The sequence below is a fragment of the Helianthus annuus genome, chromosome 12 (genome assembly GCF_002127325.2).
Source record: "Helianthus annuus cultivar XRQ/B chromosome 12, HanXRQr2.0-SUNRISE, whole genome shotgun sequence".
NCBI classification, from domain to species: domain Eukaryota; kingdom Viridiplantae; phylum Streptophyta; class Magnoliopsida; order Asterales; family Asteraceae; genus Helianthus; species Helianthus annuus.
The window spans coordinates 134,626,617-134,644,125 of NC_035444.2; the positions used below are offsets into that span (position 1 = coordinate 134,626,617).

The following is a 17,509-nucleotide window of genomic DNA, read 5'->3' on the forward strand; positions in this document are numbered from 1 at the left end:
ATCGGGTATTGAGAAAACTATTGGCAGCTTAACTCCGCTTGAACAGGAAAGCTTTAAGGCTGAAAAGAAAATGATGAGTATCTTGCAGCAAGCAATCAAAGAAGATATTTTAGTTCTGCTACAACATCAGGATAACTCACAGTCTGTCTGGAATGCGTTGAAAGTGAAGTTTCTTGGTAGTGTTTCAATGATAAAGAGCAAAACGGCCTTGATGAAAAAGGAATTTGATATTTTTACGGGTATCAAGGGTGAGTCAACAAAAGAGTTAATCGAAAGATATTGTCATTTGGTTGTTGAAATGAAGCATTTGGGCATAACCAAAATGGATGAAGAGTGGGTTGACAAGCTGGCAGATGCTTTGCCATATGATGAATGGGGCACATATTAGTTGGTGTTGAAAAATAACTTGGAATATGTTGGATTCAATCTTAGCACGTTCATCGAGAAAATTGAGTCACATGAGCTTGAACTTAAAAAGATTAGAAAAATGAAAGCTTCTAATGTACAACAAGATGTTCAATTGTATTACAAAGGAAGTTCATCAGCAACATCTAACCTAAGTCTAAAAATTCAGACAGCATTTAGTGCTGAACCTACTTCTGGAGTTTTTCAAGGCACACCAAACAACAGTCATTCACCGTTTGCAAGTTTTGAACCAAATCCTAAGGTTCAAGAACAAGTGTCTCCTCAAAGTTCATCAAGCTCAAACAATCAGAGTTACGCTTCTGGGATACAGTGCAATATTGCTGTAAACATCAAAAATGGTCAAGAGTTTACAGAAGCAGCTGCAAAGCAACATATCGCACTATTAGCTTCCGTTCTCGAATCATATGAAAGTCTAGTTGCTGGAAGGATCGGTAATCCTGACATGACAAAGGAGGATTACGATCAAATTGATCCTGAAGAATTAGAGCTTATTGATATCAAATGGGGCATGGCGAGCTTAGTGAGGAGAGCACAAAGATTTATGGAAATAACCGGACGAAACAGTCTCTTAGGACCTTATCAGAAGCTTGGATTTAACAAAGCCAAGGTTACATGTTTCAAATGCAAAGAAAAAGGGCATTTCAAACGTGAGTGTCCAAATAGAGAAGTGAACAATCATCAGAATCCATTCACAAATGACTACTACCGACAAGCAATCTATCACAAAACTAGTCAACAACCTCTCAACCAAAGACCTCAAATTGAAAACAAACCTGAAAAAGCTCTTTTGGTCAATCAGGATGATGAGAAAGTTATGGAAGGGTTTAGTTTGGATAAATATATTCCTGGTGAGGGTTTTGCTATGATGGTAGAGATTGTTGAAGAGCCAGAATGTGTTGTTGAAACTGAGGATGTCGGAGAAATGATGAGTGAAGAGAGTTTGGCAGAGCTTGAAGAAGTAGCAGCAAAAGTTTATTACTATCAATCTGAACAGGAGATTATTGCTAGTTCTTTTAAATCAATAATGCCTCCTAACATGTTTGATTCTTTTGCAGGATTCTTCAGCGAGTCAACTACAGGTTTTTGTCCACAATATGACGTCGAACCAGCTCCAGTTGAAGAAATCATAGATGTTTCTAAAGGGATGAATGAAGAAACACTAAAGGAGATAGCTGACAAGGCGTTGATGGGCAAGCTGAAAGAGGTAGACAAAACTCAAGAGTCAGAGTCTGTCGAAACGGAGTCTGTCAAAACAGAGTCTGGCGAAACAGAGTCAGTCGAAAAGGAGTCCGAGTTCAAATCAGATAATCTGGATATCAAATCAGGAGAAAAATCAGAGTCTGAGTCTGACGGGTTTGGTAAACTAGATATTAAAACTGATAAAGAAGAAAAGGTTTCTGAAGAAATTGATCAGATTTCTGAAACACCATGCAAAAACTTTTCAAAACCCTGCATGGATTGTCTTGAAAAAGACAAACAATTTCAGGAATTGAAAAAAAATACTGACGAAGTAAAATTTGATGTTAGTGATGCGAAAGAAGCATATGACACTTTAGCACGTTCAATCAAAATGATTCAAAAAGAAAGTTTTGAAAATGATAAAGCTACAAACTTGCTAAAAGCCATTGTCATGGATAAACAAATGGAAATTAACATTCTTCTGGACAAAATTGCATCTTTGAAAAAGGAACTTGAATTAATGAGAATTGAAACAGAAAGAGTTGATAAGAAATTGATCAGTTATGTTGCTTCATCTTATGTGATTGATCAAATTGTTCCTCAACAACCTGATGCTAAATCTGTTTTCAAAAATGTTCCACCCCCAATGTGGAATCATTACACACAGAAATATCCAGATGGGGTGGAAGCAGCTTTGAATCTCAAGTTGAGAACTGTTGAGAATGAGTTACCGGAAGACATTGATGTTACATTCTCTCCATCTGACACTGACAACGAGTCACAAGTGATTAAAATTGTTGTTGACCAAGTGTTAGATGAAGAAAGTGATAATTCAGATTTCGGTACAGCTAAAACTCATTTGGAGAATTCAAATTCTGATTCTGAAGATGATGGAAATTTTCTGGACAAATTCATACCAAAATCAGATAAAGTTGTGAATGATGATTCGATCATTGTGGTTTACACAATGACCGGAACTGACAAACTCTATTCTGATTTTGAGTATCCAATTCAGAATGCAAGATTGGAAAATGTTGAAAAAGTGTTCAAACTTGTGGAAATTGACATTTCAGAAGTAAACAACAATGCATTTCTTTCAAAACCGAAAAAGTCCTTTGTGAAACAACAACCAAACAACCTAGGAAAGAAAGAATGGGTGGGCAATGGTGGTAAAAACAAGAGGAATGGAAACGATTTCAAAAGAAAAGGTGTTGGATTTGAAAAGAAAATGGCTAAAAAGGATGTCAAGCCAAAGGATAAAATGAGTGATGTATTTGTTGCTGGAAAGAACACAGTTGCTGAAAAAGATTACATCTTTAGTCAGAAAGCAGTTGACGATTTCAATGCAGCTAAAAAGTTGAAAGAAGAGACCTACAGATCTACTTTTGTCGAGTATGACAAAAGAATCTGTTACCGCTGCAATGAAATTGGTCACATGGCTAAACAGTGTGTTAAGAGAATTTAAAAACCAGTTTTCCAGAAACCCAAACCTAAAACTTCAAATGATGTTAAGGGTAAAACTTCAAATGATGTTAAGGGTAAAACACCGATGATTTCCCCCGTGCGTATCTTGAAACGCGGTGAATCTTTGAAGTCCAAGGACAAGCCAAAATCAACCTTTGAGATTGGTGAATCTTCAAAATCTCCAAAGACTTCAAAGGTTTATCCTAAAACGAAGATTTTTCAAAATCAAACATGGGTGGAAAAACCGAAACAATCGTTTGAAGAAAAGAAAATGGTAAAGGAGTTAAAATCTGAATCAAAAGTGTTTGCAACCGATGTTGAGAAACTTGAGTTTGAATTGGACAAAATGATTGAGGAATTCCCACCAATCAAGGAGGGAGATCTTAAATCAAAGTCAAAACCTGTTGTTCCAAATGTTATTTTCAACATTCCAAAAGTTGATGTAGTTTGTGATCTTGTATTTGGAAGTGTTCCAAATGTGAAGAAATCTTGGGCATCATTGTTCAACTAAAATGTTTTGATATGTGCAGGGGCTTCCGAGGTCGATTATCTCCAAGTGGATCATGGATAGCGGCGCCTCGAGGCATATGACGGGAATGTTAACATTGCTCTATGATGTTAAATCAATTAATGGAGGATATGTTGGATTTGCGGGAAATCAGGGAGGAAGAATCGTTGGTGAAGGAACTCTTACCAATGGAGTTGTAACGTTTGACAAAGTGAACTATATCATTGAACTTGAAAACAATCTGTTGAGCATATCGCAGATTTGTGACAAGTCGTTCACAGTACATTTTACAAAAAATGAGTGTTTGATCATTAAACCTGGTTTTAAAATTCCTGAAGACATGGTGTTGATGCGCGCTCCACGGGAAAACAATTTGTATGTCCTAGATATGAGCGTTGCAACAACAACAAACATGAAACCAAAATGTTTTGTAACTAAAACAAAAGCAACTGAAAAAGAGTCAAGAATGTGGCATCGTAAGATGGGACACATTCATGTGAGAAAAATGAATTTCTTAGTGCACAATGATCTTGTTGAAGGCGTAAATTTGAAAAATTTCCATCTGAATGATGATTGTGTAGAATGCAAGAAAGGAAAGGAAAGCAAACAAAGAAGACACACCCAAAGAAGCTGTTGAACTCAATCAGGGTACCGCTCGAAAGGCTCCACATGGATCTTTTCGGTCCGGTTAATGTAAAGAGTGTAAGTGGAGATTTGTATTGTCTGGTGGTCACCGACGACTTTACAAGATTTTCATGGGTGATGTGTATTGAAAGCAAAGATCAAACGTTTGATTAGTTGATGATTTTATTCAAAAAGATGGAGACGTTGTACAAACTGCCGATCAGAAGAATTCGAAGTGACAACGGAACGGAGTTTAAAAACAATCGTATTTCGAGTTTTGCAATGAGAAAGGCACTCTTCATGAATTCAGTGCACCATATACTCCACAACAAAATGGTGTAGCCGAACAAAAGAATCGCACACTGATTGAAACTGCTCGAACTATGCTAGCTGATTCCAAATTGCCGATATTCTTCTGGAGTGAAGCAGTGGCAGCAGCTTGCTATACGTTAAACCGTATTCTCACAGTCAAGAAATACAAGAAAACCTGCTTCGAATTGCTACATCGATATAAACCAAATTTGAAATTCTTAGAACCGTTTGGATCACCTTGTACATTTATTGATCCGGATGGTAAATTTGGTGCAAAGGCTAACGAAGGTTTCTTTGTAGGTTACGCGAGTCCGCTGAAGAGGGTATTTGTTCCATGCTTAGGGAAGATAATACAAGTTCAGCATGTTGATTGTCAAAGGCATACCGCTCCGGCACAACTTCCCGGAACAAGATTGCTTTTCGACTACGACAAACTCTAGGAGTCTTTCCAACTGCCGACTGAGCCAAGTGAAGAGGAACTAGCACTTTTGTACCAATATCGGCAATCTATGTCACAAGAACAAGTGCCAAGACCGCTAGTAGTTTCTCCGCCCACCAAGGGTTCAAATGATCACGAGGCCGGTCCAAGTGGAACTGCTCATGAACCCCCAGAAGAACCAGTTCCAGTATTTGATAATTCTGACGACTCAGAATCGGAAGCCGATCCGATTTTTGACGAGGAACCAAATATTGCATCTTCAGAAGCTGTTGATCACACCGGTGATCAGGACATAACCAATCTGCAATCGGAAGTGAGCGTGCCTGACACTGTCATGCCAAGAACTTTGTCATATCATCCTTCAGAGCAAATTATTGGTGATCTTCACGGTGGAGTGAAAACGCGAGATCAAATCAACAAAGCCCTTACATGTTTTTATTCTTCTGTAGCTCCTTTGCAGGAGGAATTCTCACTGAAATGTTTCATCTCGCAGGTTGAGCCAAGAACTTATAAAGAAGCATTGACAGAGGAAAGCTGGGTAAATGCTATGCAGGAAGAGCTACTGCAGTTTGAGAAACTTGGTGTGTGGAGATTGGTGGATCTCCCGGAAAATCAAAAGCTGATAAAAACCAAGTGGGTTTTTAAGTGTAAGCGGGATGATTGAGGGGTAATTGTTCGAAACAAAGCACGTTTGGTAGTACAAGGTTTCAGTCAGCAAGAAGGCATCGATTTTACAGAAATGTATGCGCTGGTTGCTCGACTCGAGGCAATCAGAATCTTCCTAGCATTCGCGTCTTGGAAAGGATTCAAAGTCTACCAATTAGATGTGAAATCTGCATTCCTTTATGGAAAAATCAAAGAAGAAGTGTACGTTGGACAACCACCGGGGTTTACTGATCCAGTACACAAAAACAAAGTCTATCTTCTCGACAAAGCGCTTTACGGACTACACCAGGCCCCGAGAGCATGGTACGAGACGCTTTCCCAACATCTGTTGGACAACGGGTTCATCAGAGGGACGGTCAATAGCGAGGTTGCAGGGCATCTATTAATCGTGCAGATTTACGTTAATGAAATCATTTGGATCGACAAATGATGAATTATGCAAAGAGTTCGAGAAGGTTATGAAGAAAAAGTTTGAGATGAGTTCGATGGGGGAGATGAAGTTCTTCCTAGGGCTACAGGTTGAGCAAATGCCCGAAGGAATCTTCATTCATCAAAAACAAATACGTGAATGATGTGCTGGAAAAGTTCAACATGTCTGAATCTACTCCAACATCAACCCCCCTGGCTCAAAATCATGGGATATGTCCGGACGAAAGCGGTGACAAGGTGGATGAGACGTATTATCGGTCGATCATTGGATCCTTAATGTATCTGACTGCGTCCAGACCGGATATCATGTATCCAACTTGCTTATGCGCCAGATATCAGTCCAGCCCGAGACAGTCACACCTAACAATTGTGAAGAGAATTTTACGGTATCTTAAAGGTTGCCCAAGCACCGGCTTGTGGTATCCTAAGTCTGGTGACTTTTCTCTTTCTGGTTATGCTGATTCTGATTTTGGTAGCTGCAAGCAAAATGCAAAATCCACAACTGTTGGCTGTCAGTTCTTTGGAACTTGACTAGTCACATGGCAGTGCAAGAAACAAACCTCAGTCGCTCTCTCAACGTGCGAGGCTGAATACGTTTCGGCCTCAAGTTGTTGCTCTCAGATCCTCTGGATCCAACAGCAGATGAGGGACTTTGGTTTGCAGTTCTTGGACACGCCAATCTTTGTGGACAATGAGGCAGCTATAAACATAACAAAAAATCCGGTTCACCATTCTAAAACGAAACATATTGAAATTCGACATCATTTCATCCGTGATTGCTACGAGAAGAAATTGATTCGAATTGAACATATTCACACTGATGATCAGAAGGCTGATTTTTACACAAAACCTTTTGATAAAAAGAGATTTAACTACCTTTTGAAATTAAACGGGTTGAAAAATTTGTTTTCTGGGAGGGTAATAGAATGTGAAGCCGAGGAGGACGGCGATCAGAAGTGATCCACGTCGTGTTGTCAAGTTTTTGTACAGTTTATTTTCTGCTTTTGATAAAACCAAAAACACAAAAATATGTTTTTGTTTTTAGGGGGAGAAAGTTTACAGAAAATACAAAAACATGATAAAATTTCAAAATCCAAAAACATTGAAAAAGTGAAAAAGAGTTTGTGTAAAAAGGGGAAATGATAGTACATCAGCTAGACAAGTGCAGTACGCTAAAGAAATGTATAGTTTAAATGTGTTAAGCAGTCTCGCTGATGATGTGCCGATAGGTTTTTACACATTTAGTAAGTTTGTTTGGGATATAAACATAAATCATAACTTGCTTATACGTGGGGAACATCTCCAGGATATATAGGTAACCCCTGAAATCCTGTTTGAAAGACTCTATTTCTAACATACAAGGTCTTTGTACGTGATGATATCTGGGGTATTATACCTGGACTTCTGATTTTGCGGAAGCAATAGCCTAGACCTCGTATAATACTCTACACTGCTTTATTCATAAAGCCTCCCCTCAGCATAAAAAATGATGAAACATTGAAAAATGCTAATCATGTGCTGTTGTAAAGAAGATTCCCAAAGGGAACCCACCGAAAGTCGAGCCATCATCTCTCTGATTGAACGGAAGTTCTAGCCTGAGCTCTCATGGCCTCGCATTCACCCATTACAGATATCATTTGTGTGCACTAACCTGTAAGACTGAATATAGTGGTCTGGATACGGGAGTATATTCTGAGGTGGTACACGCGTATAAGTTAAGCCATTAAAACACTAAATTCGTATCCTGAACAGATTGAAATTTGTGTGAAAATTTAAGTGGATCAGTATATCGGCAATCACTGTGAATTGTTTAATGCTGAGTATGAAATCAAAGCTTAACGGTACTTGTATCTTGTCAGCAGCTGATATGATCCCCTAACACGCTCACCAAAAATATTGTGTGTACAGTTTATTGTTTATCAAAATCCAAAAAGATTTCATGTTTGTTTAGCAAAATTTTATAAAATCCAAAAAGATTTGAATTTCATCTTATTTTCGACAACGGACGTTGGGGATCAGATGATCAAAGTCTTATGCTTTATTCATAAAGCCTCCCCTCAGCATAAAAAATGATGAAACATTGAAAAATGCTAATCATGTGCTGTTGTAAAGAAGATTCCCAAAGGGAACCCACCGAAAGTCGAGCCATCATCTCTCTGATTGAACGGAAGTTCTAGCCTGAGCTCTCATGGCCTCGCATTCACCCATTACAGATATCATTTGTGTGCACTAACCTGTAAGACTGAATATAGTGGTCTGGATACGGGAGTATATTCTGAGGTGGTACACGCGTATAAGTTAAGCCATTAAAACACTAAATTCGTATCCTGAACAGATTGAAATTTGTGTGAAAATTTAAGTGGATCAGTATATCGGCAATCACTGTGAATTGTTTAATGCTGAGTATGAAATCAAAGCTTAACGGTACTTGTATCTTGTCAGCAGCTGATATGATCCCCTAACACGCTCACCAAAAATATTGTGTGTACAGTTTATTGTTTATCAAAATCCAAAAAGATTTCATGTTTGTTTAGCAAAATTTTATAAAATCCAAAAAGATTTGAATTTCATCTTATTTTCGACAACGGACGTTGGGGATCAGATGATCAAAGTCTTATATGCTGATCATGAGGGTTGGATAAGCAAAAGTTTGTGAAAAGGTGTTCGTAATTGCTTAAAAAGTTTAAAAGTTCATTAATTTGAACTTAAATCTGTTTCAAAAAGTCAGCAAACTTCATAAATTGGTCAGCCAATGTCATTAACTTGGACTTGGCAGGCTAAACAGTTGACCAGGGTCATTAACTTGGACTTGGCTAACTGGTGTGATGGTAAAAAGTCAAAAATTATCAAAAAGTTAAAAAATTTGAAAATTTTGAAAAATTTGAGATTTCAAACGAAATGACCATTTCGTACGAAATGGCCATTTCGCTTCAAACTTGATTTCGCTTGAAAATGTTAAAATGTCTCAGATGTTCATTTCGCATGAAATGAACATGTCTATAAATAGGGGCCGCATTTCGCATGAATCATTCAGTTTCATCATTTCGCTTCAAAATCACTGTCAAAGGCGATTTCACGCGAAAACACCAAATTCATCGTTTCTTGTCTGAATCTTGCCTGTTTGTTGCTCGTAATCCATATTTAAGTTGGTTTACACAACTTAGATCATGGGAAAGGCTTCGAATGTTCAGTTTGATCCATTACACAACATCTGTTGTGTTTACGATGAAAAGCTTCCAAAAATAGCGGTATTCAAAGAGATTCTAGAGTTCATGAAGCGGTTACCAATCCAGAAGGCACTGACAAATCAACATAATGTTTTTCAATCTCATATTGAAAGTTTCTGGAAGAATGCAAAGTATGACGAAGAAAGCAAAGCGATAACCTCAATTGTTAGCTTGAATGGTAAAGATAAAGAGATTATCATTACTGAACAACTCGTCCGCGAAGTGTTGAATTTTCCCGATGATGAGAATTCTCCAACGAAGTTTCCAGAGAAGATGGTCAAGGGATGTATGCTAAGGATGGGTTACAGTGGTCCGCTGAACAGTGCTAACTATTTGAAAGCAAATTTTTCAAAGCCTTACAAGTTTTTCATTCATTCAATTGTTCATGCACTGAGCCACAGGAAGGGTGGTTATGACGTGATGCGAGATTATCAGATGAACATGGTGACTGCACTTGTGTTGAACAAGAAGTATAATTTTTCGAGAATCATTTTTCATTACATGAAGGAGAATATTACATCAAAAAGCAAAACATGGATTTATCCAAGATTTGTACAGATGATACTTGATCATGCCTATCCAGATCTAGAGAAAGATGAAAATAATGATTTGTTGGCATTGTATCATATGGATAATGAAACTTTGAAGGTATTAGCCAGGTATCACAAAAATCATCCAGAATCAACAACAAAGACAGAATTCTTTGGTTTTATCAAGAGTAAAAACTACGTTGATCTAGATCCAGTTGATCAACTTAAGTGGAGGAATGATGAAGAGATGAAGGAAAAAAGTGCAGCTGATGAACTTAAACAGTTAGCAGAATTCAAAAACACAAGAAGTGAGTGGTTCTTGAAAGAAGAAAAAGAAAAGAAGAAAAGAGGAGGCAAGAGAACTCCGAAAGTACAAGCAGAAGAGGGTTCATCTTCACAACCAAAGAAGAAACGTCAAAAGAAAAGTGTTGAGACAATCCTGGTCGATGAACTAGGAAGATGAAACTGAAGCTGATGCTAATACTGAAAGAGATCAGGGTCGTTTATCTCCTGAGTCTGCACAGCTATTTAAAGCTCTTAAAGAAAGTTTTGCAACTGAAAAGGCAGCTGGTGAAGAAGGTGACAATGAAGAGAAAAGTTCATCAAGCTCATCTGAATCAGAGATTGATGAAACTGAACGTTTGAAAAGAATTCAGGATGATATAGAAGAAGAAAAACAGTTAAAGAGAGAAAGGAGAGAGGAAAAAGATGATGATTTGTATATTCCATCTCTAGAACATGTTCAAGAGGTTCAACGCCACCGTCTGAGGGTAGAAAGAAGTCAAATGCAACAAAACAGACTAAAACTCCTACAGCTCGAAGGTTGAAAATCTTGCTGAAGAATAAACCAATCCAGGAACCAAGTAAACCACCTTCACCACCACCTGAACCACAACAACATCTTTCACCACATCAATCACCACTAAATCAATCACCACTACCACAACAATTTGATCCTATTCCATCACCACCAAAACAACCTACATCACCACATCAATCACCAATTCAAGAACAACCTGTTATCACTTCATCACATATCTTTCAAACACCACCATCTACACAACCACAAGTTCAAACCACTCCTGGATCTTCTGGTTTCAAATATTTTCCTCATGTTCCAGTGAATATTGGTCTTGAAGACATTGGAGACTTTAGTTTTGTAAACGATGAGCTTGTGAAGAAGCTGCAACAGTAGGTTGAAGAAGTGTTAGTTGAAAATAAAAAGTTGGTAGATCGTGAAAAGAAGCTTGAAAAGCGTGACAAGAATGTTGAAGCTGAAAACTCGTCTTTGTTGTAAAGAGTTGAAGCGGATCAAGCTGAGATTGATATTCTCAAAGTTAGAATTACTGAGTTGGAAGAAGAAAAAGCTAGAAGAGACGAACAAAATGAGTACTTCAAACTAAAGAACAAAGAGTTAGAGGCTACCAATGCAAAGAAAGAGCATGAGATGTATATGATAAACAAAGTGTTAGAGAATTTGATTGGGAAGTCTGTTGAACAGAGGTTTGAAGAGATCGAGGTTGAAGAAGTTAGAGCACGTCGTAAGGCTGCAATTGAAGCAGAAATGAAGAACAAGGGTAAAGGTGCTCAAGTTGAAGGTGTTAGTGAAGTCACTGAAAGAGCGATCGTTCCATCAATAACTTTTGAATCACCTATTCAAAATCCTCTTCCTATATCTTCAGTTTCTGGTATATTTGAAGAAGATGTCGAAGTTGATGATGTTGTAAATGAAGATGAAGAAGATGATGAGGAATATGATGAAGAAGAAGATGATGATGTAGTTAAGAAAGATGATGCAGATGATGTGTTTTCTGCAAGTAGTCATGATGACGATGATGGGAATGATGATGACGATCAAGGTACTTCAGGCATCAAAGTTACTGAAACATCTACTGAAGAAAATGTTGATGATTATCTTCATGACGATGCTAATGAAGAGCCTGAGAATGCTGAAGATGAGGGGGAGCATGTTTATGATCAGAATGTTGATGAAAGTGAAAAATTGATTCTGCGTCTTGAACCTGATGTAGAAGAAGGTGAAATCAGGCATACTTATACGATGGATGAGATCATAGAGATGACGCATATTGAAGATATTAACTTCAAGTTTGATTTTGAAGAGGAGTTAAATCAGTTTGATATCAATCAGCAGCCCGATTATCAGTATAAGTACGTGGAAGAAGCTGATAATTATGACAGGGTTGAAGTTGAAGATTGCAGTGATGAAGAGCAGTCTGTGGATGTTGATACTTCAAACTTTCCAACGCTTGTTGAATTCTTCAGTCAAGCGAACATAGATGAGTTGAGAAAGAAAGTTGAAGAATGTTTAAAGAACAAAAATTTTGATGAAACGTCGAAAGATGAACGGCGCGAAGAACGCAAGAAGTGGTTTAGAAAAGACACTGAAAGAAAATTCAAGAGACCGCTGAAGTTTTACAAGAGAGACAGAGAAGTTTCACTTGATGACATTATCAGTTGGGGGTTCTTGCCACAGGTGAACGCGTATGCGATCAGAAGAGAGTATGGTGTTCAGTATTTTGCGTATATTCAGGATATCATGTCTTTACCATGGTGGGACGTTGAAGAACTTCCAAAAGTCAGAACATTGAATTATCCTGTCAGAGAACATGATATGCCAATTTGGGGTCTGATGAAATTTGAAGCTTTCAAAGACTTTAAACACTAGAAGCCACATCAACTGAAGAAATTGAAGAGAGTGGATCCAGAAACAGGTGTTGAAGAGACAATCTTACAGATAAAGAAGACCAGAGTGATAAAGAACATTCCCGTGCCGAAAATGGAGCAAGATTTCCATAAAGGTTTTTTGTGTTGGGTTTACAGTTGCTTGTCAAGTGAAGCTGTGATCACATACAGAGTGGGAAATGAAGTTAGACATATCTATGTGTATGATCCATTGTGGTTGGTAAATTGCTCAGCGAAAGATATAGAATGTTTGTTTATTAACAAGATTGGGTTCAAAGCTGACGACAAAGAGCAGGCAATGCAGTTTCAGAAGGTTGTAACTATCTGCTTTCAGAAAGGAATTAACTCTGAGAATGCATGGTCAACTAAGTGGAGAAAGATTGAGAAAGAAGAAGCTTTGAAAGCTGAGAAAGAAAGAAAGGCACGTGAAGAAAAAGACAATATGTTAAGAGATACTGTTGTGCAGAGGATGGCTGAGGAGGAAAAACGAGCGGTTGAAGCGAATGAAAAGCTTGGGAAGCGTTACTGAAGAAGCCTAAGCAAAGGGAGGAAAAGTTTAAGTCCCTGTGAAGAAAGTGATGAAGACAACCTGACTGAAGACTCCGGCAATATCCAAGGGGGAGTTTGTTGGTGCACGATGTCTATCGCCTACGTCAACAGTCTAGGTCATGTGGTAGCTTGTAATAGGGTTAAAAGTGTCAAAATGTAAAGTTATGTGTGTATGTAAGTCATTTCGCACGAAATGGGTGTTTGGCCATTTCATACGAAATGAAGCTTTGCCATTTCGTACGAAATGGATCCTACCATTTCGTGCGAAATCAATCTCCTATAAATAGGAGGTGTTGGTTTTTCATTTGGTACGAATTGGAGAAAGCTGTAATGAAGTGCTGTCAGTTTCTCACCGTGTATTATCATTGAAAATCAATGGAAAACCTGTTTTAAACGTATTTCTCTGTTTCTACTCCATTCTATCACCGATTCTCAGTTAATAGAGTGTTTCCGCCTCTCTATTGACTTATATTTGACTCTGAACGACTCATTCAGGTCGTATATCGATCCTACACATACAATAGGCGATCGACATTTTCTACCATATAATGCCTCAAAGGGTTCCATTTAAATACTAGCGTGATAACTGTTATTGTACGCGAATTCTACTAAATGTAAATGTGAATCCCAACCAAAATCTATAACGCACGAACGAAGCATGTCTTCGAGGGTGCGGATCGTGCGCTCAGTCTGTATGTCAGTCTAGGGATGAAATGCGATACTGAGATTGAGACCGAGAGCGGATTGAAATGTCTCCCAGAGACGTGAGGTAAAACTACCATCGCGGTCAGAGATGATGTCACGAGGCGTCCCGTGTCGACAAATGACTTCGTCGGTATAGATTCGTGCTAATCGTTCAACTTTAAGTTTGTGAACTGGACTGTTCTACGCGAAGCCCAGCTTCGTACGAAGGCACTACCTTCGTACGAAGGTACATGGCTTTGTACGAAGGCCCTGACTTCACACATAACAGCCCGATTCTCATCCGTGACTCAGATAAAGACCCCTTCGACTCTAAGTTTAATCAGTAGCTTAAGGTTGGAGGGATGAACACTCGATTTTCCGAAGACCGACGCGAAGACACTCGATTTTGGACAATGGAAGCCACACGTGTACGAAGACCCCACCTTCGTATGAAGGCACGCCTTCGTACGAAGGCACAGCTTCGTATGAAGGTTCTGTTTCCCACCAACACTTCGATTTCGACCGTTTCAGCACTTTGGAAGACTTACGCATTCTGTCCCCGTACGCAGGTTAATCTGGCGCTCCCTTCAATCCATTCTCAGACCGTGTTTATTTGTTAGACACACACTACGAGTATACTCGAACCCTTTTCGCTTAACGCACTTTTGGGTGTTACATACATCTCTATCATAAACACAACACACAACGCTTAACACTTTTATAAACGCTAACCGCTCCCGCATACTATACGTGATTAGTTGAATGCTTGTTGCTATGCTATATACAGTGATTACTTGCCCGACCGCCTTTAGCAACGATAGTACCATAGTTTGGACTCAGCACCTGTTTGTTCAAGGGTTGCTAAGGATCACGTAATTACTTCACGTGTTCGCTTCGGTGGACATGTGTCGTGCATACTCTACTCGCAGTCATGTGGTTTGGATGTATCATTGTTGATAGTTACTTGATTCACCCCTTACGTGTTACATGCTGGTTATGCGTAAACGCTTTTTATACTATACGTATGCAAACTTGTGTACTCACCTTTACATTATTGTATTGACTTTATTTTAACGTATGTGACAGGTTGATGGATTATGTGCTGCAAATGGATAGGAATTCTAGAAACTCACCAAATAAAATCTAGTTGTCAGATCTATTTTTGTTTGAGAGATTTTGATATCTGTTATGACTATTTGTATATTATTTGTTTGATAGTATGAGATATTAAACGTATTAAAAATATTGTCACAAAATAGTTGTTATGGATTCTCTTGAGCAATCTGATTCGCCTAGTGTCGTGCCCCGATGATTCCGCCATCGGTTGGGGTGTGACAGATTGTTATCAGAGCCATAACTATAGGGAATTAGGTTGAGTCATGTAGAACAGACCTAGTCTATAGTCTAAGTACCCCAAAACAGACCCTTCGTACGAATCCACTTGGGGCTTCGTATGAACCCACATATTGTTGTATCTCTTGTTCGAATGTGAATGTTGTACCTTCGAATGAACTCAAAACAATGCACCTTCGTATGAACTCAATAGCTTCATACGAAGAACCTTTCCTAAGGTTGAAAATCTATTTTGCCTTTCCTAAGGCTAACACAACGCACACGTTGGACGATACTCGTATAACACCACCGAGTGATTGTGTTGAGATTAGGTGTGAAAACCAAGAACTCTTGATAAGATCAATCACCCCGCGTATTACTCTCAGCATGAGAACTCCCGTTGAGTTAGGAGTGATATCCATATCTCAACAGGAATCTCCCTTTATATCTCGTGGTTGTTTCAACCACAACTCAGAGCGAAGTTGTTAAGTTAGGGGTGAAACCCGCATCTTAATAACACGTTCCACTCCCTACTTTGATTTTCAAAGATCTCACCAAAGTCTCAACTGTTCCAATGAGCCGAGTCACGTAGTAACTGAAAGGATGCATGTCGTTCACTGTGTTACAGTGAGAGCATAGTCTATTAGGCCAAAGCGTGTACTCAAACTTGTTGTGAATGGTTGAATCACTTAGGGTAGTCGATGTCTAACACCCAGGACACTCTATTTATTTACTAGCCTGCAATCGCCAATTTTACGCATCATCGATTTTATTATGTTTATGTGTTTTAGGTTGTGAGAGTTAAACTCTAAGCTTACTGGTTTTGATTTATCACTTTCCACCTTACAAAACGCGCACAACTCGCACAACTATCGTAACCTAAAACGCTAACTAACTGTAAACACACTAATGAATCTCGTACTCTTCGCTATGCTACTCGCTATCTCTCGCAACTCTCGCACGTGCTACGCGTCCTTGAAATGTAGGTGCATACGCGCAAAATATGAAGGTGAATACGTGCAAAATATGTAGGTAAATACGTGCAAAATATGTGTTTAAGTGAATTATGTGCTCATGCATGCTTATGTGTATACGTGCTTACGTAAATTATGTGTATACGTGAATATGTGCTTACGTGTTCCTGAGCTTTACCTGAATGATAATGATAATAATAAAGTATGTTGTATCTGCTGCAGAACTCACACTTGACAATGTCTTCCTTTGGCTCTCATACTCGCCGAACTGTTCAGAGGAACAATGCTGATAAACGAATCGCCTCTCTCGTGGCCAAGGTGATCCCCCAGATCGTCATTGAATCAATGCTACCAGCAGCACATCTTCGGTGGATTCTAAGAATGACTCTCCGAAAGCTTCATTCAGCTTTAAACAGTTCAAAGCATGTGGTCCTACAAACTTTACTGGGGAAGATGGACCCAGTGCAATGTTTCAATGGTTTGATGCGATCGAAGTTACCTTTCGTCAAAGCGGATGTCCTGAAAATCTCCGCATTGTTAACGCCACTGGAGTCTTTCAGTCAAGGGCACTTGATTGGTGGACCGCCGAACGTAACAGGCGTGGAAATGATGCAGCTTATGGTCTCACATGGGAGGAGCTCAGGGAGCTCATGATGAAGGAATTTTGTCCTCCCCACGAAGTCAAGAAGCTAGAGAATGAATTCTGGAACATCAAGCAAGATGGAGGTGATAACGCGGGTCTCACCGCTCGTTTCAAACAGTTGAGCATTATTTGTCCAAGCCAGGGGGACACACCTGATAAGACTATCAAGAAATATATTCAAGCTCCTCCTGATTGTTTAGCTGATTTTATCCAAGCTGTGAGACCTGAAATGATTGAGGAAACTTATCAGCTTGCAGCTGAGATCAACGACAAGCGAGTCTTGGCTGGTGCTTTCAAAACCTCATCCAAAAGTCTCAATCAGGTTACTACAACTCCCAGAACCGACCCTACAGCATCTCAAGCTTGAAAGCCCAGTCGTCAGAATCGCAAGCGAAGGAAATCGAGCAAGAACAACGCGGTAGTCACAGCACCGCCCAACAACCAGAATCGTCAAGTTGCTACTACCAACGCACCGCCTGCTAAGCGTGCGTATACTGGTACTCACCCACTGTGTCCTACTTGCATTTATCATCACCCAGTAGGAGTGAACTGCCGGTTCTATGTAAACTGCAATCTCTATGGGAACTTTACAGCTCACTGCCGCTCAAGCCCCCGTCGGCAAGCTCCTCCAGCTCCTCCAGCACCGCCAGCTCAACCTCTCGCTCCTCAGGTTAACCCAGCAGCTTCTGCACAGGTTGCTAATGCACGTGCTTGCTACACGTGCGGTGACCCAAATCATTTTGCTAACGTCTGCCCGCACTGTGTTGTGAAGCAAGAACCGCAGCAGCAACCACCACCACAACAGCAACCACAACAGTAG

The 17,509-nt window shown here is 39.4% G+C and overlaps 1 protein-coding gene across 1 annotated transcript; it reads left to right on the forward strand.

Moving 5' to 3' along the window:
* The first annotated feature begins 16,513 nt into the window (after positions 1 to 16,513).
* Positions 16,514 to 17,509, forward strand: LOC110893495. The gene is made up of 2 exons (XM_022140602.1): positions 16,514 to 16,976; positions 17,283 to 17,509. The coding sequence occupies exons 1-2, from the start codon at positions 16,514 to 16,516 to the stop codon at positions 17,507 to 17,509; spliced, it is 690 nt and encodes a 229-aa protein (XP_021996294.1).

What these genes read in the sequence shown, in the direction of transcription:
- LOC110893495 (XM_022140602.1), top strand. Translation starts at nt 16,514, where the DNA reads ATGTTTCAATGGTTTGATGCGATCGAAGTTACCTTTCGTCAAAGCGGA. An exon ending in CGACAAGCGAGTCTTGGCTG is followed by an intron (nt 16,977 to 17,282) that starts GTGCTTTCAAAA and finishes GGAACTTTACAG; the next exon opens with CTCACTGCCGCTCAAGCCCC.